General features: G+C 37.3%; 3 protein-coding genes across 4 annotated transcripts; all 3 read right to left on the reverse strand.

Annotated features, from left to right (window-relative positions):
• Positions 1-1,454: 1,454 nt before the first annotated feature.
• Positions 1,455-6,010, reverse strand: LOC145551760 (uncharacterized). Of its 2 annotated transcripts, none has more exons than XM_081607445.1 (5): positions 5,603-6,010; positions 5,136-5,498; positions 3,587-3,654; positions 3,048-3,091; positions 1,455-2,110 (listed from the first exon to the last, which is right to left on the reverse strand). In XM_081607445.1, exons 1-5 carry the CDS (start codon positions 5,634-5,636, stop codon positions 2,008-2,010), a joined length of 612 nt encoding a protein of 203 aa, XP_081463571.1. In that variant the 5' UTR covers positions 5,637-6,010; the 3' UTR covers positions 1,455-2,007. The 2 variants fall into 2 exon arrangements, with proteins under 2 accessions (XP_081463571.1, XP_081463570.1); XM_081607444.1 differs by having other exon boundaries at positions 5,594-6,010.
• An 8,134-nt stretch (positions 6,011-14,144) lies between these two features.
• LOC103479630 (uncharacterized) lies at positions 14,145-17,997 on the reverse strand. Its single transcript, XM_008434176.3, has 7 exons — positions 15,802-17,997; positions 15,531-15,691; positions 15,367-15,453; positions 15,172-15,213; positions 14,926-15,048; positions 14,756-14,800; positions 14,145-14,648 (listed from the first exon to the last, which is right to left on the reverse strand). The coding sequence occupies exons 1-7, from the start codon at positions 15,818-15,820 to the stop codon at positions 14,511-14,513; spliced, it is 615 nt and encodes a 204-aa protein (XP_008432398.2). The 5' UTR covers positions 15,821-17,997; the 3' UTR covers positions 14,145-14,510.
• A 101-nt stretch (positions 17,998-18,098) lies between these two features.
• On the reverse strand, positions 18,099-20,476 carry LOC103479629 (schwannomin-interacting protein 1-like; the record flags this gene model as incomplete). The annotated part of the gene is made up of 5 exons (XM_081606711.1): positions 18,099-19,126; positions 19,211-19,304; positions 19,536-19,659; positions 20,013-20,219; positions 20,339-20,476. Coding segments are annotated over 5 exons (615 nt in total), but the record flags the coding sequence as incomplete, so codon positions are not given.
• Positions 20,477-20,682: the final 206 nt, after the last annotated feature.

Genomic DNA, 20,682 nt, shown 5'->3' on the forward strand with positions numbered 1-20,682 from the left:
GAGAGCACCTAGACATGCAAAGAGATGTTTATAGAATGTACATCCTTCTGCTTCATGGGCAAATAAATCTGACAATCATCCCATGTATCCTAAGGATAGAACCCAGAGGCAGTAAATAGAGAGAAAAGCAGAGGGCCCAAAATTGAGCCCTGCGGAACACCATAAGGCATTGAAACATCAGATGATTCAGAGACACTAAGTGCATTTTATTTCAATGCTGTAGTCGCCAAGCTGAAATTTTTTTTTTCTGTACAATAAGAATATTTTTGAGATCAGGTAACATTTCAAAAAGGTTTATTTACAAAATGAAGTAATCAGAAGTCGATAAGACCTGATGCCGCACACACTCCACAGCAGGAGAAAATGATCGCAGAAGCGCATCAACTGCGCAAGATGCTCCAAAGCGCCTGCTCCAGAGATCACAAATTATACTCTTACAGATATTTTTCTTATATTGATTGATAGTGATGTTTTTAGACTACCATTTGATGTGTGATTAGTTTGATTAGTTTTCGCTCTGCACTTCCCACGATCTATGATTTAATTTCTTTCCTTCTTCAACAAAGACTGGTGACTAATCCTCTATCTATGAAACACATAACATAGCTTCACACACTACTGCAAGTGTAGAGGAAATCAATCGGTTGTAGAGTTAATCTGGCTTCATGCCTTCAAGACAATACATATGGCAAACTTGACCAACTTCGAACGGCGGCCAGCTTGACAGGCACTGAGAAGGGCAAACGCAAAAAAAAGTTTATAAATCCCTTTATGACTCTTACTATAACAAATGCACATTTTAACTTCTGTTTGAGGGAACATTTCAGTTTCTCGTTGACCACTAAATTGATTTCACAACCGACACATAAAGTTGTCAAAGATAATTTGTGCCCTGTCCCCCGAGATAGTCTTGTAAGGTACAATGTGTTGATGGAGCGCGATGTGTCCCTTTATTCTTTTACTCTGTCTGCCGTACAATGGCTGAATTCCATTTCAAATTCCCGCAGAGCAGCCGTGTAAGAATTTATAGAAGTTTGCGGAGCTGTGATGTTTCAAAAATATTTTGTGTGGTTAACTATATTTCATTATGGAAGATCAGGTTTGAAAAAGTTTTCTCCTCAAGGTACTTTTGTCTAAACAGCTTTATTTAAACTGGCGCTGATAACATTGGATCATTTAAGGAAATGTAGCCAGCAACATCCGGGACTTAAAGGACTTCTTTTGGTAGTTACAGGTCAGAGCAGGAATATATAAATGGTTAATATATATATTACAGGCTTAGTAATTAATGTGTGTTCTTCAACATGTGCATGACATTTGCAACATAGGTTTATTTAAATTTATATATGTGTGATGTGTTATATGGTCAGTTGATCTGGACATTAAAAAGGTATTTTAATGTCCACTTCATCAGTAACTGCACTTAAAGCAGCTGTGTTCAAAAATAAATGTACTGCATTTGAAAGCAATTTTATTAAAGCATTTTACAAATACAATATTGATAGACAACATACATGATACAAAAAAGCAGATGGTGAAATTATAGCTTCTTGGCATAAAACACTTCCAAGAAGTTATATTGAAATTAATGTTTTTTTAACAAAATTTTATGGACTTGAATTTGGAATTCCATATCAACCTTCAAAACACTCAAAAACAAATGTGTAAAATGCCATGTTTAAAGGATTTAAGACTGTCAACTTTTACTATGTAAAAACAGTCCTATTCAAAATTTTAAACCTCTATACAGGCAAAGTAAATAGTTCATGCAGTGACTCAGCCAGTCACAGCATGTCTTAAGGCTTTTACAGAATATGACAAAAACGTATCAATGAACAGCCCAAGATGATCTTATTACTACTGCATTACAACAGTAACATTTATTTCAGTGAATGACAAAAACAATATAAAACAAAAAACGTCTCACTAAAGTGAAACTGCAGTTATAGAAAAAAATGAAAATTAGAACTTTGTAATACAAAAAAAAAGAAAAAAGAAAAAGCAACATCATCCCGCTTGTTTGTTGTCTGAAGGAAGTGGCTCTTCTTGGGGGACAGCAACATGTGAGAACTGACATGCAGGTTCCCATGTGTCTTCCCAGATTTTCCCACTAGAAAAGATGAACAGTAAAATCAAGTTATGGAATTTTTATGTACTGCAAGGTAAACATTTTTCTCTTTCTAAAAGAGAGTTTCTGTAGCCAAATACTTTTCCCTGACTAAATCACCCCCTGCCCCAATTAACAGCTTATTGGGACACAACAGGATCTTGTTGTGTCCCAAACAATATTATCTTGAATTATTAAGTGTCCGATGACAAACTGACTGCACAGTAATTTCACCACTACACAAACAAGAAAAATCTCTCATAGTGGTTTAGTTTTTGAAAAAATTCTACCAAAAATCCTAACTCAAAGAAAGTGACAGTTTCAGATTTAATTTCCAGCTTGTATCAATTATAAAAAGAACAGTATTAAATAATTTCTAGGACCATAGTGCCTTTTCATAATATAATAAAGTAAGACTGTTACCTTCAGTTGTTATACAAATGTTGTACATATCAAATAAGACTTAAAAGAAATGTCACTTTGTCATTTACACACTTTAATGTATAGAACCCAGGAAGAGTAGCCATGTTTAAGCCAATGTCTACTGGAGACCCATTTTCAAAATGGGTCACTGTTTCTCTAAGAAGCACCTCCTCTTCTGACACTGGCTTTAGGATGTCATCACACCTTCATTAAGTGGTTTACAGCCATTCTCAGTAGCGTTGGACTGAGAAGCAATCCCCAAAATGAGCTCAGCAGAGCTGGTCCAGCAGGCGTTTGCTAATTGCAGCTGCCATTAGCCTTAAGGGATTGCATCAGGGGAGGTAGGGCGCCATCTCAGCTAGACTGAAAACCTAAGGAAAAGCTCTTGTGACAAAAGGCCACAAAAAGCTTGATGACATTATAACGTAATATACATCTCCAAATTTTACATTTCCATTATATTTCCCCATGACATAGCAAGATTATATTTCTAATAGGTGCAAAAAACACTTCTCACCAAGCAGAGCAGGGTAACCAATGAATTTTTACTTCCTCTTTTCCCTAGACAGCATATAAAATAAAAGAGAAATCAATTAATTAAAGCAATCATCAAAAACATGTCCATAAAGTGTTTCTAAAATACTTAAGCGTGGAAGGAGTCTTCAGTCAGTATTGAAGGATGAGTGGTGAATCATGGCTTTTATAATAAAATGCCTAATTATGTGATTTGGTGTTCCATCTCTATGCTTCTGTTACTGTGCCAATGCTGACTTTTTTGTGTGAAATTGTTTTGCTCTGACTTATTGTAATGCCCCTTTTTATCCTTATAATAAAAAAGAAAAATAGAAAGCAATTGAGTCTTGAGAGTAAGTAAATATGATCAAAAAGTTTATGAGTAAACAAATGTGCTTATTTTAGCAGACCAGTCCCAATTATCACCCCTCCCCCCATCTACTCATCTCCACATGTGGCAATGTCTCTTGGTGTATCATGGCATTTTTGACTAGGGTGGGAATGTACTTTGAGAGGGTGTATTAGTAACAATTTTAGTCTTACCGCATTTGTCCTATGCCCGGTGATTGAGTCAAACAGGAACACCTTTTGTCTACTACATTTCCGGCAACCTTAATGACAAGAAAAGAAAAAAATTATAAAAACAAAACATGAAATACAGCCAAAGTGTGCACAATGAAAAACTGAAAACTAGTGTGGTGACTTTTAATCATTCTAAACTTTAATCTTCTTTACATGGACTTACACATTTTCTCTAATTATTTCAGAGGTTAAAGTTATATTATTAGTAGTTAAATATAACTAATTTTTAACTACTAATAGTTAAATATTATTTAACTATTGGCCAAAGAAATTGAAAAATAATACTTAAAGTGTAACTAAACCCAAAATAAGTTTTGTCACTTATAAACTGTATAATTATTTTCTGATTCTGTGAAAATTTTGACACTTCAATACTTGACTCCTCAAGTTGGTAGTTGGGTTTTTCTAATAGTTACAGTGAAATTCATTAACATTAAAATATGAAATAATACCACAGCCATGTCACTCAGCACTCATTCTGGTATATGGCGATCTCTTTCAGTCCCACTGCCCCACACGGTGCAGCGGGGCAGTGGGGAGATGAGTTGGAATAGCAAGTGTTGTAGACTGTATTGATAGTAGCATTATTCTCATTTGCAAATGTTTCTTTGTAATATTGACAAAATTGGAATGGGCCTGCTCTGCTCTGATTACTGCCAAAGGAATTCTGCAGGACAGACAACTGTTAGACTGACTGTAGGTCCTTTTAGGAGCAAGGGGGAATCTAAGCATCCTATGCTGCTTGCTCATGACAGAGCAATGCTGATTTAAGAGTCTCCAAAACAACAACAAAAAAGAGTTGCTACATATATCACTAGATGTTTTGACCAGTCAGTAGAAGAGTCAGGAAAAAATCAATGAACATAGCAACAAAGTGGATAAGCTTTGTCGCTATCTTTGTTAATCTCCATCTCCAGCAGTGTCTTTTCCTTCTCCCCACTTGTGTAAAATTTGCAAAGGCTTGGTTTATGATTTCAGGACAGTTAGTTAAACTTGTTTAACTAACAAATACAGTGTACTTGTCCACAGGTTCACAAACAAGGTCAAGACAAGCATCATTATTAATTGAGAATTTGAAGTTAGTATAGCTGAAATGTACATTAAATGCACAGTGGCACAGTTGATAGAAGAAGTTCTGGTTTTGATTCCTGGCCCTGGGTCTTTCTGCATGCGTGGGTTTTCTCCGGGTTAATTGGTCTCTCCAAATTGTCCCTAGATGTATGTGTGTGTGTGTCTGTGTGTGTGTGTGTGTGTGTGTGTGTGTGTGTGTGTGTGTGTGTGTGTGTGTGTGTGTGTGCATGGTTGTTTGTCCTGTCTGTCTCTGTGTTGCCCTGGTCACCACCCTGGACAGACTGGCGACCTGTGCAGGGTGACCCCCTCCTCTAGCTGGAGATAGGCAGCAGCAGCATTTTAGTGCTGAACTCCTTAAGTAGGTAGTTGGTCCCCCCGGTGTAAGAAAATCAATGGATGTAAAAGCAATAGTCACAGGACTGAGGAAAACAAAACTTACGCTTTCTCTTCTTACTGTCAGTGTCACATAGGCCACCCTGAGTTGATGAGATGGCATTAGCAGCAGGTGATTGAGATGACTCCTGATCTGGCTGGTCTATGGGAGAGGCAGCTGGAGAGGGGCTTCGGGCCCTTTTCGTCTGGAAAGCTGATGAGGATGGAACAATAGGAGGAAGAGGAACAGGAACCAGATCAAGCACAATCACAGTTTCTTCTTGGTTTTGTGGTGAGATCTTTATCTGCTCCTCAGCTGTGGTCTCCTTTGGTTCATTAATGAAGTCCTCAGCGTTTTTACCAGTCAATTGCTCTTTGTGTGTAAAAGCATCTTCTGTAGAGGTTTGGGGCTGCACTGGTACAGGTGTGCCTAGGAAAGACATAATTTTAAAGAAAAAATACATAAGTATTGCTCGCTCTCTGATATAAGGCACTACAGGTGTACACACTCTCACACAAACATACATGCATTACCAACAGAGAGAAGAAATTCATAAGCCCTCTGCATCTTATCCAAAAAATTTTTTGTAGTATCCGTGGTCTCCAAATGTGTAGTTATGTCAGCAACCCACTTGCTTGAAGATGATTGTTGCTTCGCGAAAAATAAAATGGGCTTGAAGCCTAAAGCATGGAGTTTGCGTACCTGCGATTGATAAGAACATGTAACAAATTACTTAAACACACCATCCTATTAGAGCAGTTGTTTTTCATCTTTAGCAACATATTGATAAAATAATTTATATTTTCAAAGTCATGTGTGTTTTGTGGTGTTAACATCTCAACTATTTCATATGGAAAAGTCAGAGAAGAATGTTTAAGTTAACAAGAGGAGTACGGGGTACATTTTGCTCATTAACAGAACTTTTTCAGTCTAAAAATGTATACTTACTGCGATTTGTGCAGAATATATTACTTTAAAACAGCTTCCCTCCACTGATCGTCAAAAATCTGCAGCTTTTCTTTTAGATTTTTTTTGGTGGAAAGACTCTGGTGGCAGACAAAACAAGTTTTTCTGTTTGCCTGGTTAGGCGTTTCACACTTTGGGCATGGCCTGAATTTGGGCCGTGTCATACTTAAAAAACAATGGCAAAGTGCAAAAAAAACAACAACAAAACAACAAAGACTTCAGATGGAGAAACAAACAGACAGACAGACGGACGGACGGACGGACAGACAGTACTGTTGACAAGTTAAGAATAGACAAATTAAGGACACAAAGATGATGAACAGATAAAACAGATGTGGCTCTTAAAAGTGCCTTTTGTGGGTGCTATATAAAAGAGCAGAAATATACGTGAGGTGATGAGATCAAAGAAGAACCTGTTGACATAAAAAAAAGAAATGTTCAGATTTCGGAAGTTCTTGATTTCTCTTTATAAGTTGCAACAGCAATAAACAAAATAGACAGGTGGAGAGATCTTTCCCTGTAATGATCCAAGTTCGTTTTAATTGGAAGTAAATGGCCTAGCTGCAAACAGACAGGGGCTCATAGACAAACTTTTAAGGATCATTACAGCCTAGGGTCACTGGCGTTTATATCGATCCTCAAATTTTACAACAAGCATGACTATAAAGAATTCTGTGACTCTAGCATGGCTAATTAAATGTATTAAGTGCAGGTTCAGTTGAAGCTTATGGACTCCAAGAGGCTAATGTAGCTAGCTTCCCGCCCAGTTCTTCCGGTAAATTTCTTTTATAAATGTTACAAACGTGTCTAAATGTCTTCAACCACTCGCGGCACAGTCCGACTGCCATTAAGTCCTAAAACTGCAATCATCAACTTTATAACGCAACACTCTAGTTATTTTTTAGTTTTATAGTACAGAAACATTTTGGACAGATTCAGGTTTGTACTCACAGCGTCGCATGCGATGACGTCAGCGTCTTCTTCTTCATGGGTTTTTGCCGGATACGTACTTATTTTTATTATTTCAATCAAAATATTAAAACGTTCACAGAACTGTTTGCATGCAATCACAAAAGAAAATAATTCTTATTTTTTCTTAAATTAAGTTGGTAAATTTAAAATAAAGAATTTTAAATCAAGTTAAAAAAAAAAAAAAAAGGCTTTTAAATCAACTTAACAACAACCACAACAAAAACCCTCCGGTTTTATATTTTACTGAGTTATTTTTAAATACCAAATTAAAGTTTTATGAACGTTTATGTAGTAAATATTATTAATATCCTGTTCAAACTAGCACACACATTGTAAATAAAGGTTTTTAAAAAAATTTAGATACGTCATCTTATTCGTTCCTAAGTCGTAAATATCGGACGCTCAGGGAACCGTACAACATTCAATGGGAGAACCCTTCAAGTCACATATTGACGCCAAGGGTAGCCTCTTGGCGTCAATATGTGACGCCGAGGGTACCTGAAAAAACGTCAATATGTGACGAGTTGTGAGTGAGAATGTGTTGACTATTTCTAGCTTGAGCCGGTATTCGAATCGTTGTTCAATAACGCAATATCAAGAATTACATTATTTAAACTTCAAAAGAACAACAGACATTACCCTTCTGGAAATGTTCCAACAAAAGCCGCGGGGAGAAACATTCCCATTTCTCAACTTATTTTACTCTGATCAGTAAACACGCAAATGATGTCTTAACAATGGTCAAACAAGGGAATGCGGTGAATTCATAAAGTCAGCAGTTTCAGTCATAAAACAGAAACATTAGCAGGAGTCAGGAGATCACAAAATAATGACTTCTTAAAGTTCAAGCATGTTCAAACAATATCCGCGTCATTCGTCCTGAAGGGGCCCGCTCGTCCTTTGCTTCCATCCTTAATGGTCTCTTCGTAAGTCGGGAGATCTTTACAGTCCTCATATGTGGGCAGATTCACAGCTGCAGCAGAAGCTAGAGGTGGATCAGCCAAGGTGTCCCGCGAACAGCTCTCCATGAGCATTTCTTGTGATAGAGTGACCGGCGGCTGTCCGTTTAGCGGCGGGCTGTGCTGCCTGGATTTGGAGCACAGCATCCTCTGGATAAAATATCCCAGGGCGAAGAGGAGCAGCATGATGAGCACCCCGGAAAGTTTCCGGGTGACCATGGCGATGTTGTAGTAAGTCTTGTCCGCGTGAGGTTTGCAGCAAGGGACGGACGTGGTGTTTTTACAGCAGATCTCGTCGTCCCTGCAGATGCCCAGTTCGCATCTTCGGTAGGAGGAAACAAGTGTGCGGGTGAGGAGGCAAACACTGAAAACTATCAGCGATCCGCATCTGTTGGAAAACATGTCTGTTGGGATCGGAACCGGAAAAACAAACAAACAAACAAACAAACAAACAAAAAACTCTCAAGCTCTAAAAATCTACGAGTGGATGAATGATGCGTCGAAAGATTCCCGGATTGAAACATAGAAATAGAGAACCAACGAGTCACCGCATGCCCAGAGGAAAAACAAAGCGACCAGATTAAGTTTGAGCCATACGTGTTCAACAATTGGCAATCAGCCAATTTTTTTATTTTTATTTTCTTTCCAAAAAACACTACTCCAACAAGCCCGGCTTGAACTTTTTATTGTACTCAGAAGTCCTTCCGATGTATTAGACGTTCAGTGTGCTGGTAAGTCGTAAAACCTCTCATGGACATAATTTCTAATTGAGAATTGGACTCGTGGAAACAAAGAAAAATGGTCTTCAAATCCAAAACAGCTTGAGGAAAGCCATGTCGAGAAGAGTTGTGGGATTGTTTCAGGACCACGGACAGCGTATACGCCCTCCAGTAGGAAAAAAAAAAATAATAATAATAATAATGGGCGGGGGTCACGCTGTCTGTGGCGCTGACGTAGACTTTTTCAACAGCAAATGGTCTAAAACTCTTCTCTGGCGCAAGTAAGATCCATTTGCAATAAGGTTTAGTATTCACTTGTGGGTCAAGCTGGGTCACAGCAGTGCAATTCGTTGATCCACTTAGACTGCGACGTCGATACAAAGCACAACGTGATGTCCTTTTACTGATGGGGGAGACAAAACAACAACAACAAAAAAAACACTACTCATTGGACAGTTTCTCAATTTTACAAAAAAAAAAACCAAAACAATAGCGCTGCACATATGTTTTTCTAATTCTGCCCAGAAAAAAAAGAGAAAGGAGTTAAATCTGTATGGGGTCGTTTTACTGGCAATGCTGAAGCCAGCATTTTGTGTTACATCATGGAGCTTAGCAAAGATAATCGATAAAGTGACTGCGTGATTAGGTTGTGGGTTGTAATGGCAGGAAGTGGCCCTTGAAAGCATGTCTGGATGTCTTCTAAATTGACACGAGTCAGTATCAAGTTACTGCAGATGAATCTTTGCTCTTGTCAGAGATGCGTTGTTTGTATCAAACAATGCATTCTTTACATGTATACACTTCTCTCTCTGTGTGTGGTTTCAAGGGAATCCAATGCTAAATAAAATGATATGGCAATTTATATCAAGGCCCATAAACTGGCAGGAGGTTAGTGTTATATTACATGTTGCACAATAAAAAAATGGGACTAAATATTTGATCTTTACATGATTATCCAGGAAATTCTGTGGTGTAGCCTTAAAGATTGAATGAGGCAATGGGTTTCTGCTGTAACCATTGGGGTGTTGGTTTGAGTATCCACCCTGTCCATTTCAGTTGTGTCCATGGGCAAGACACTTCACCTGCCTTGTCTGCTGGTGGTGGTCAGAGGGCCTGGTGGCGCTGACTGAATAGCAGCCTTGGTTCCACCAGGCTGCATCAGAGCAGCGGTGCCAATAATGTAGATAACCATCAGCAATTAATGGGTGAATGACTGGTGTAAAGCACTTCAGGACTTGATAGAGCACTCTACTGAGCTTTGCTGCTGCCCTGTGGCCGACAGCTGAGGCTGGACTCCCCCCCCCCATATGCTCTGACCAAAGCTTGTGGGCTGCTTTGCTCGTGAACCTCGGCTGTAGTCCAGCCGACCTTCTGTAAACGTGGAAAGTGAATAAATATACAATGAGCCACCAGGACACGATTCGTCGCAGGTTGTGATCCATTCTAAGAGACCTTCTGAAGATAGTGGGCTTTCAATCCACTGAAGATATGGTCGCAGCTGCAGGTGATTAAGGCTCCTCCGACACACAGGGAGGAATATTGATGACCGCCACCAGCTCTTTATAAGTGTGTTTTTCCTCGACTTTGCTCTGGATAAAAGTTCATAATGAATTTTTTTCTTTAGCATATTTTTTTGTTGTTTTGTTATTTATTTGTTAGTTTCTGCTCATAAGTCATAAATGCTGTATGCTTAAAAGTCCACAAGATGGCAACAAAGCTGCATGACATTATTTCTTGAGTTTACAGGGACGGTAAATAACCAAGAATAATACTACCAGTTTGTAACAAACATAACCTACCTTGTTATGACTTTGAGGTTTTTCAAACATATTTGTAATAAAATTAAAGTTGGGTTGTCTGAAGACAGAAATATTGATAATTAAACAACTGATTAAGTGCCCATAATATTGTAAAGCTTCACAAATGCTGCTTAACATTTTCTTTATATTTTCACAGCTTTCATGTATTTTTATTTAATTTTAGGTTCAAGCCACTGGGCTTGGCAGAGTTGCTACTTTGGACTCATGTAACTGATAGATTATTTTATTTTTTTAGACATTATTTGTGTAAGAACATAATAGCAATATTTGACCATGATATGTGTTTGGTGAACATAAACGAATAAAAAAAAATCATGTCTAAGTAGTTATTAATAGACCTTAAAGTCCAAGTTGAAGTGCAAGTCCTCTGTGATTTCAGCATGAATCAAAATGAAAAAAAATTGAAAAAATATGTTTACCAAAGATTCACTTCTTCATTTGTTTCCTTTTCTCAATAAATACACTTTTCAGTAGACCAGATATAGAATTTAATAAATTGCATTTTAACACTGGAATGGTTAAATTAAGTAACTTCCTTGTTGTTTTTCTGAAGACCATAACCATATGGCAGTTAGATGAAAAAGAAATTCTGTACATTTAGAGCACCATGTATGATTCAGTATTGTAGCAACGTTTTATAACTGAGATTCCTTGCAAACATTTTGTGAGATTGAAATTAATGAATGTGAGGCTGATGAAAATTTCTAAAATAAAATCATAATGTGTATTATCGCAGCAAGTAAAAATGTTTCATAATTAACAATTATGGAATTACAGGGGATTTCATATGTATCTCCTACATGTACATCTTGATTGCTTTAGTTTTTTTTTCAAGGACAAAATAACTCATTTTTGAGTTGTTTTGTCCTCAAAAACAACTCATTGCTATAAATAAAATAGTTTTTAACAGTTAGATATAAAATTTTTTACATCTGTGGTTTCTGCCCAGATATAGCAGCTTAGTATCACTTAATATGGTGAATAAATTTGCAGTAATAATAGATTGAATTTTATATCTTGAGTACTTGACAGTTTTTTTGTTTCTTTTGATATATTTTCAGAGATTATATCGCAGGTCCCTCTCAACCTCAGCAACCACAAACATCCTATGAGCTTGTTCACACAACAAGGAAACAATACAAACCAAAGCTGACAAAACAAAACCAACTATTCACTTTCAGTACTGTTTTATGAATAACAGGTTGCAGACCTGCACATTTGAAACATCCTTCCCGCAACTAACCTTAGTTTAGTCACTCCCAAGGTTGGCACATCATGGGATGCATGATGTGCATCCCATGATGATTCTCACGAGTGGTATTTTAGGGCATCCACTGGGTGATGTACAGGACATAGTTCTCTGGTAAAAGTTGTCGATAAGGTGGCGCCTTAACACCTCGTTTTCATTTTTCTGTAAATAAGAAAGTTGCCCTCTGGATTACACTGGATATTATCAATATAAAGCCAGAATGCTGGATGAGAGGAACTAAAATAATTTTTTTCTCGTTTTTTGTAATAGTTCTATTAAAACCCCAAAGCCTTTTACAGGGACGATTAGACTTATCGGCTTGTAAGACACTGGACTTTCCAAATGATGCATGCGTAAGCACAGCTAAGCCTTCAGGGTGAATTAAACAATCAAGGTAGTGGTTACAGGAAAATTCTTCTACATAAAAGTTATCATGTGTTTTATGGCAACCAAATCAACAAATGATTGAGAGCGTCAGCTTAAACAAATAAAGGTCTTCTTGTAAATCCTAGGTAATGCTTGTAAACATCAACGTAAAATCAAATATTATTAATCATAATGCTAATAATATTAATATCAGTGACTGTTAATCAATTAATGTTATGTTTAATTGATATTAATGAATGTATATTTATTCATTAAATATTAATAAATATATTACACAATATATTGATCTGTTTACTACTAATTGATCAATTAATTACTATTTATTAATCAATTAAGATTGATAAATTAGTATTAATCAGTATTATTTTATTAGTATTAATCATTATTAATGTATTAATATTAATTAGGAATTGAACAAAATAAAATAAAAATAGCTTTATTATTTATTAAGGTGATATTACTATTATCACCTTCCTAAAATAAGGACCTCAGTCATTTTTTGCCTAAAGTGATTTTTTTCAAGATCTTAAAAAAAAAAAAAAAGAGCTGGTGATTTTATTTTCTCTTGACAAAAAATAACATTCGTAATTATTTTAGGAAGTTGATAAAAATCACATTTTTGAGAAGCACAGATGACTACATTTACAGATAATTAAAAAATTTAATAAGCTGTGATTTTCAAAGACTGTTTTGCTCATTAGTAAATGACAAAATATGTACATCATGGAAGACTCAAGATGATTTTTTTTCTTTAACAAAATGATATGCTGTACTTTGATTGTTCTTAACTTTGAGCTTCATGAGCTGCTGAGCCTCAAACATTAATAATACCCCAAGCAAACTTTAACAGATTGTAACTTTAATGTGAGATTTTGTGGTTAACTTAAGTAGTTTTAAAACAGGTGGCCTGCCTCAGTTTAATTCATGAAGATGAATTAAACTCTGTAGGAGGGTAATCCTTGCTTCCCACAGAGGCAGCCACCTCTGACATCATAGGTCTCTCTCAACCTCAGCAGCCACAAAAAAACCAAATATTTACTTTCAGTACATTTTTTTTCAGTAACAGACAGTGGATAACCTGCGCTTTCGAAACATCATCCCCTCAACTAACCTACGTGCACAACTTACAGGTCAAGTTGCTCATTTACAGACTGTTCATGAATCTTATGACTGGGCTGGTGAATTCAGAATTATGTTCTGAGAAAATGAAAGCTAGTATGTTCACACTTTAGCTCCTCAACATAGGAAAGGAATGTAAACAACGCCACAGACTGATGCTAAGTCTGAATACTAGTCTAAATCAAGAGAAATCAAAATGATTTGCTATAACAGCAGTTTAATATGAGAATGAAGTCTGGTGTTCAAATTCTTTTGCACATAAAGATGGCCAATGTTAATGGAAGATAGGTGAAGAAAAACAAAGGACAGTCCTGAAAGAACTCATGTTAGAGGCTATGAAAGACTATAGACTGGTGTGGAAGTTCACCTTCTAGCAAGACAACTAGGCTAAATGTACAGCCGGAGCTGCAGTGGAATGTTAAAGAATATTAATGTGTAAGTCAAAATTCACACCTAAATCAAATTTCAAATCTCTGGCAGGAATTGAAAGCTGCTGTTTACGTGTGCCTCCTAGTCGGTTTTGCTGAGCATGAGCAATTTTGTGAAGAGATAAATAGTAGTAGTGTGCAGAGTCTTTGTAGTTGTGGTTGCACACAGATACAGATACATATTCAGATTTTAATTAGCTAAAAAAATAAATAACCGAAAATTGTGTGTTATCTTACATCTGACACTTCTGCAGGATTGTGGTTTTAAATGTGACAAAATGTAAACACTCCAGAGGGGAATGCATTCTTTTGAATGGTAAGGCACAGATTTTTTTTTTCTTTTTATAAAATTTTGGTTTTATTAACTGTAGTTGCCATTTTTGATTCCAAATTGAATCATTCTGTCTTACAAGGCGAGCGAGAATCAATTATTTAAAAACAAGATAGAACATCAGGTATCATGCAGGAAAAAAAATGTTTATTTGATCAGTTTTAGAACCAAGTAAACAACATCACCATAAATAGTTAAAATAAATAGTCCCGAATAAAAAAAAATGATTACATTATGTAAATATCACATGTTCCAAAATATACTTTATAAAAGTACACTGTCACACATCATCTTGATGTTAAATAAAATCATCACAGACTTGCAAAAAAATAATAAATAATATTCCATTATAAAACATAGACTTCAGTGTTTCTTTTAGAGCTGGATTTTCTTTCTTTCTAACTTTTTTTTTTTAAGTAGCATGGTGCAGTTTAACTGTTTGAGAAGTGGTTCCTTGCTGCCTGTTTCTTGCTCTAGCGATGGGTGAGGCTTCAGGTAGTGTGTTCACCGAGGTTCATGTAGCCAATGGCTCGGTTGATCGTGATGGTGCGGACGTGGAAGCCTTTCATGATCTTGCAGAGACGCTGCCGTTGATTGAAGCCGTTGGTGCTCGAATGGTCCTCAGAACCCTGAAGAAATACAGAGGCATTATTAGGGCTTTGTGGAAGCGGCTCGTCTGGTAAAGTTGTGCTTGGGTTTATCAGAAATAGTTTTTGAGTGAACAGCTGAGGCTTACCTCCTTTGAGGTCAAGTCTGTTGGTAGAGATGAGATGAAGCAATTCTGTTGATTACAAAATAACAAAAAAAAAATTACTTCAGTTTTTTTTTTTCATAGAGTTCAATTTGTAGTATGTACAAAGCAACAAGTATCGGTTCAAAAAGCAATGGTGATAATGTTTGACAAACCTCCATGAGCTCTCTGAGGGGGAGGAGAACAGAAGAACCAAGAGTACCGTCAGAATCCGGCTGATTGGAGAGAACCTGGTAGTAGTAGCTCAGGTCCTTCTCGATGTTTTTCAAACATGACTTCTACATGGAAAGACAAGAAATATCACCTTCAGACTCAAGAAAAGTGACGCCTTGAATTCTATTGACAGAAAAAAGTATATTTAATCACATAAAACTTTATTAGGTAGCTATTTAGATGCCTACCCGATCAAACGCTGATGTAGTTTCCCCAGAGCACACTGAACCCTGTGGGACAAACAGTTTACAAAAACCCATTAAAACCACTTTCATAAAAAAAAAAAGTTGATATGCAGCACAACTTTTGTGATTTCTCTTTATAAATAAATTATTTGAATGTCAAAAATACCGCCACGCAATGTCAACGTTTATTGTCTGTACCTGTGGCAAACACACAGTAGACGTGTTGGTCTCCAAGTTCAGCTCCATGTTGTGCCTGGTGCAGTTCATCCCACTGAACATCCTCGTCTGTTGGGAGCAGAGAGGTTTAGCTCCCCAAACACAGCCACAACGACGTAGAAGTCGACCTTCACCGAGTCACCTACCGGATCGTCCGGTGCCAGAAGATTTGTGATGTTTTCCAGAAGCATCCTTGCATAAAAGACACAGGAGTCGGTCGTCTGACCGCTGGGCATCAGTGGCAGTGACCGGCTGACCACCCATGTAGAGCAGCTGAGTGCCAGGAGCAACAGCCCAGGAGTGAAGGCTGGTAATAAAAGAAAAATAAAAAATAAATAAACACAGAGTAATGTTAAAAACTCTAGTTTTCTAATTATTTTCTTGCTGAGATACACAGAGAAATCACTTGATACTCACAGAGCTTCATGAGTGGCATCCTGGACTTGAGTTGAATTCTCTGAGTGTATCTGTCTCAACTCAGGCATCCTCAAGGGTTTTATACCCTAAGTAGGGATTTTCTTATCTTTTTTTTTTTTTTTGTTTATTTCTTGAAACTGAAAGTGCTCTGTCACACCATCCCCCCTTTGGAGCCTGAATGTCAGGGTGAAACTGGAAATAACATTAGCAAATCTGTGAGTTACTCTTGTATTAACCATTGACCTTTATACTGAAAGGAAGGGCGATAATATTATTTGATGCTATTTTCACCCTCCACTGCCTCACAATTCTCCATTCAAAAATCTTCAAAGCAAAACTGGATGCATTTCATTTCTTGTAAGAGAAAAGAAAAAGAAATAAATTATGAAATAAAAAAGGGGTCTAAAAGTTGATGATAAGCAAATATTATTACAAGAACACACATATGTAATTGTTACACGAATAACAAATAGTATAATGTTTAATTGTGTTTTTAAAATGAACTTTTGAAAATTTTTATTTCACACAGCTGCATTGAAATATGTTGTGTACATTTTGGAATGTTTTATTTTCATTAAGGCGATCTGAGCAAAGTTGGTCAAAGAGAAAAACTTTACTTTGGGCCACATTTTCACGTCATTAAAAAAAAAAGCAGCAAATAAATTTTGAAGAATGAGACGTTCTAATTGAATCACTTTTGTGCAGACGCTCTTGAGCTTTACAAGGGCCAAGCGTCACTCTTTTATTGGATGCAGTTGTGTATTATGGTTATGTTGACCCTGAAACAAAAATCCAGGCAAAATAATAAAAATAAAATTCTCATGAAAGGAAAACTGAAAATGCTCCCTTTTTATGGTATGACATATAGAATAAAATGTTTCACATTGTTTCAGACTTTGAACCAGAACAGCTCAAGTGCGTAAATTACAAAATGAGGAAATGACCCTTTAATGCTATTCATTACTCTAGCACACAGAGTGCAATTACACTATTGTACAGCCATATTCAATAAATTGGAATATTATTGAAAGTTAATGCATGTCAGTAAATTAATTCTAGTAAAACACACAATAACACTATAATGATTAATTACACACAGACTGATGACTGTGGGTTTACACTTAGGATTAGAATATTACATTAAACTAATAAACATACAGTTATAATACAGAAATGTGGGCTTCATAAAAGTATGTTTAATACCTGGTTAAAGATTTGCGCAGTTTTCAAATTGTACTTTTAATCAGACAAACAAGCCTCACTGGAATTCACAGTTTAATTTATTTGAATAAGACTGAACGTCTGTCACTCTGTTACACTTTTTTTCTTCCAACATTCTCTCGAAATGCTGTCCCAACAAGCAGCCTTTCCTGGATAACAGCCATCACGACGTGGTAATAACCGTGCCCTTTCTCGCTTCAAAATATTAGTCTCATTTGACACAACTGGTGTTATGCCTAAATTACTGATCTCTACTCTTCTCAATAGCAGTTCATTTATTTTGCCAGATAAAGTCACATGCTGACAGTATGTTGCAGGTTAGATTTAATCTTGATCAGAAATCAGTATTTGCACTGGTGAACAAGATGAATATTCTGTACGGGAGGTTCTGTTCTTGGTTCCTCGTTGCTCAGGGCGTAAAATTGCAAAGTCATTATTAGTTATGCTCTACACAGTACAGTATTTTTATCGGTTCTTTGATTGTTCTATAAAATGCTACTTTGTGTCTGGATCATGCATAATACTGCTCCTTTAAATAACTACATTTAAATTCAATAAAATATGCTACGAATGAATTTTTTAAGCTAAATTTGGTTTTCCCATGGCTTCTTATATTTTTTACTCATTCTTGTTTATAGGTATTAAGTGCTTTTTCAACCAGCATTATTGAGTCCATGAAACATCCAATCAAAAGTGTCTTCTTATACCTACAACCGCCTTTGTAACTAGTCTGATTTTCAGCCCAATTTTCCCTAGTTGTCATTTATTAATGTCTGTCATTTTTTGTAGGTTACCTAGTTATTCTCATCAGAGTGGTTTCCCGCATGCTTCCTGTAACCCTTTTTCAAAAGTTGTCACACAGTCAGAAGCGTGAATGTGTGAATGAGGACAAAAACCCAGCAGTGGCTGGTTTTTAAAGTACGAAATAAATGTGTTAATGAGAGTTGACGTCATGCTGCCTTTCGGTTTCAAGGAAATCGCACATTCTATTAGTGGTTTCTGAGGAACGTGAGACTTTCAAAGCACCAGTTTTGAACAAATTCTTCTGAAATCCAACTGAATGCAGCTCACTTCAGTTCACAATTGAAACATTTATTACTGGATTTGTTATTACAATCGTTGTACAGTACATTTCTTAATGAAGCAAACAATATAAAGTTCATCTTTGTGTGAATAGACATTCTTAGAAAGCTGAGTGTGGAAACACCGAACATCTAATCGATTTAATCCTTCTTTAAATAAAGTCTCTTTAGACATGTACACACATAAAATAGATTATTCTCTGACTCTTATGTGCTAATATGGAACTGACATGTTTTATGGTCGGCATAAGCAAATAAAGCATAAAACATGATTTTGCATATTTCCTATCCGGAGGTTTTGTACTTTTACACGACTCCATTTTTATTTTTATTTTTTTCATTAAACTATCTTGATGTTCTTACACTATCGATAGAAACAAAATGATAAAATCTGTTGCAAGCAGATGCTAAAAGTGAATTTCAGTAATGAAACGGCTTTGATGCAGTGCTCATAGTGGAATAAATGATACACTTTACAAATACACAGAGCACGTCAACAAAATCAAGCGTTTGGTGCGGCACACTGAGAGGTTTAAATCAATGTCCTAAAAGGAAAAGGGAAAACAAGGGTGTAGAGTTGTTCCCAAAAATGAGAGTTCTGTGCAAAAATTCACCAAATGTTAAAAGAATGACAAGAATACAAATGGGGCAACAGGGTTCCCCCCTATCCAAACAATCATACAACATGACTTATCTCTAGTGGGAATGAGAAACCTGCACCAACTCATTTGTGCCCATTTTTAAATTAGTGACCTTATTCTCTTTTGCCTTTGGTTTGGGGCTTTTCAGACTGAGTCACACGATGCAATAAACTGCATGCGTGTTCATGCTATAGGTCTGTTTTTTTTTGGGGGGGGGTTTCCAAACATCATGACCATGGCTCGAGTTAGTGAAAACACAAAACACAGTCAACAGTCTGTGGTATGGGAGGCTGGATGGCGTGCAAACGGACACATGTGGATAAGGAAGTTTATTTAGAGACCGCTTTCTCTGTCTGGTGCCTCTGATGGCTGTGCGCATGCCTGCAGCAGAGAAGAGCGAAAGTTAAAGACACGTAAATTCACTCATTTGAAACATTGGATCTCTGCTACAAAGTGGAAGAATACCTGGTTAGGTCCTCTATGTCCACCAGCATAGCATCTTGTTCCACATGCAGCTCGTCCCTCATTAGTAACAACTGCACCAGCTCCTCGTTTAGATCTGCGTGAAGATAATAAAAGTTTTATATGTCAGAAAGCCCCTAAACGGTGCCAACCGAAAATAATTTTGTTTACTAATATGTTGCCCACTAAAGTACCAGAGCAAATTATGATATGACTGCCTTTAAGTATCATTGACATAGGTAACCACAAAATTTGGAAGGTCATGGAAGTCCCATTTCTCTGGTGTCTAAGAGCTTGCATGCATGCTTGTGTAGTGTGACGTACTCACTCTGAATCTGTGAGTGCAAGTCGTTTGTTATGACTTGGAGCTGTCCCAGACTCATGTCCCGCATGTCCCCGTGCTTCAAGTTCCACTTCACCAGCCCCTCACTGATGTGGGGCAGATGAGGGAGCTGAAAGACGCATACAAACCAATTGTTGCGCATCAGAACAGTAGCAAAATCGAGTCGTTTTCAAGAATTTGTCAACTTCAAACGGGCCTTGCAAATATTCCCCATCTATAAAAAAGTGGGACAAACATGCTGGCCTTCACTTACCAGGGGTTTTCTCTTGCATCACACACACACAAACCAGACAATTGACAGTTTACTGAAGCCCAGCAAGTCCCTAATGTCATCTTTATTGTGTTTACTGTAAGAGCAGCCATTCCATTTCCATCTAGTTTCCCCTTTTCATTTGCTGTGGATCTTTTATTGTCTTATAAAAAGGCGCAGCAATAAGTCTTATCGCTTTCTCGCTGACTAACCAGGTCGGCAACAGGCGAACGTCTATGCAGCTGGATTTGCCTCTCCACCTCCACCTGCATGCGAGCCATGGGTCGAGCCAGTGCCAGCGCCACCCGTGCCTCCTCCTGCAGCCTTCTCTGCACCCGCCAGAAGCCGCTGCAGTCGTCCAACGGATCCGAGTCCTCTTCCGCCGTGTCCCGGTCCGACAGCGACGAACTCTGCTTGCTCTGCACGGGAAGCGGGGGAATTAGTGGAAAGTCGCAGCAGCCGGGGTGCGTTTTTATGCAACTGTGATGCGTGAAGAGCGCTTAGGGGGATGCCTAAGGGAGTATCTGCTGGTGCATACCATCGGTGACAGCGGTGTGTCCAAGCTGGTCTCGGTCCTACTGTCCTCAGCATCGCTGTCTTTGTCGCTGCTGCTGTCGTTGACGAAGCAAACCTGCAGATTCACCCCGCTCTGCAGCCTGAGACGAAAAATAAGAAAGGTTTTTAGTCAACACCAAAGTTGGAGTTAAAAGGGAAAACTTTTAACTCCATGTGCATTCTCTCTTTTTGTTTTTGCACAAGACGGCAATAAAACCTCAAAATTTGGAAGATTGATGTCTATTGTTAGGGAAATTAGATATTTAGATAAAAAAAAAGTGAAAGAAGAATCGTTTCTGAATAGATCCACAAATAATAGCTTTTTCA

Source organism: Poecilia reticulata, chromosome 5 (genome assembly GCF_904066995.2).
Source record: "Poecilia reticulata chromosome 5, P_reticulata-male-v2, whole genome shotgun sequence".
In the NCBI taxonomy this organism is placed as follows: Eukaryota; Metazoa; Chordata; class Actinopteri; order Cyprinodontiformes; family Poeciliidae; genus Poecilia; species Poecilia reticulata.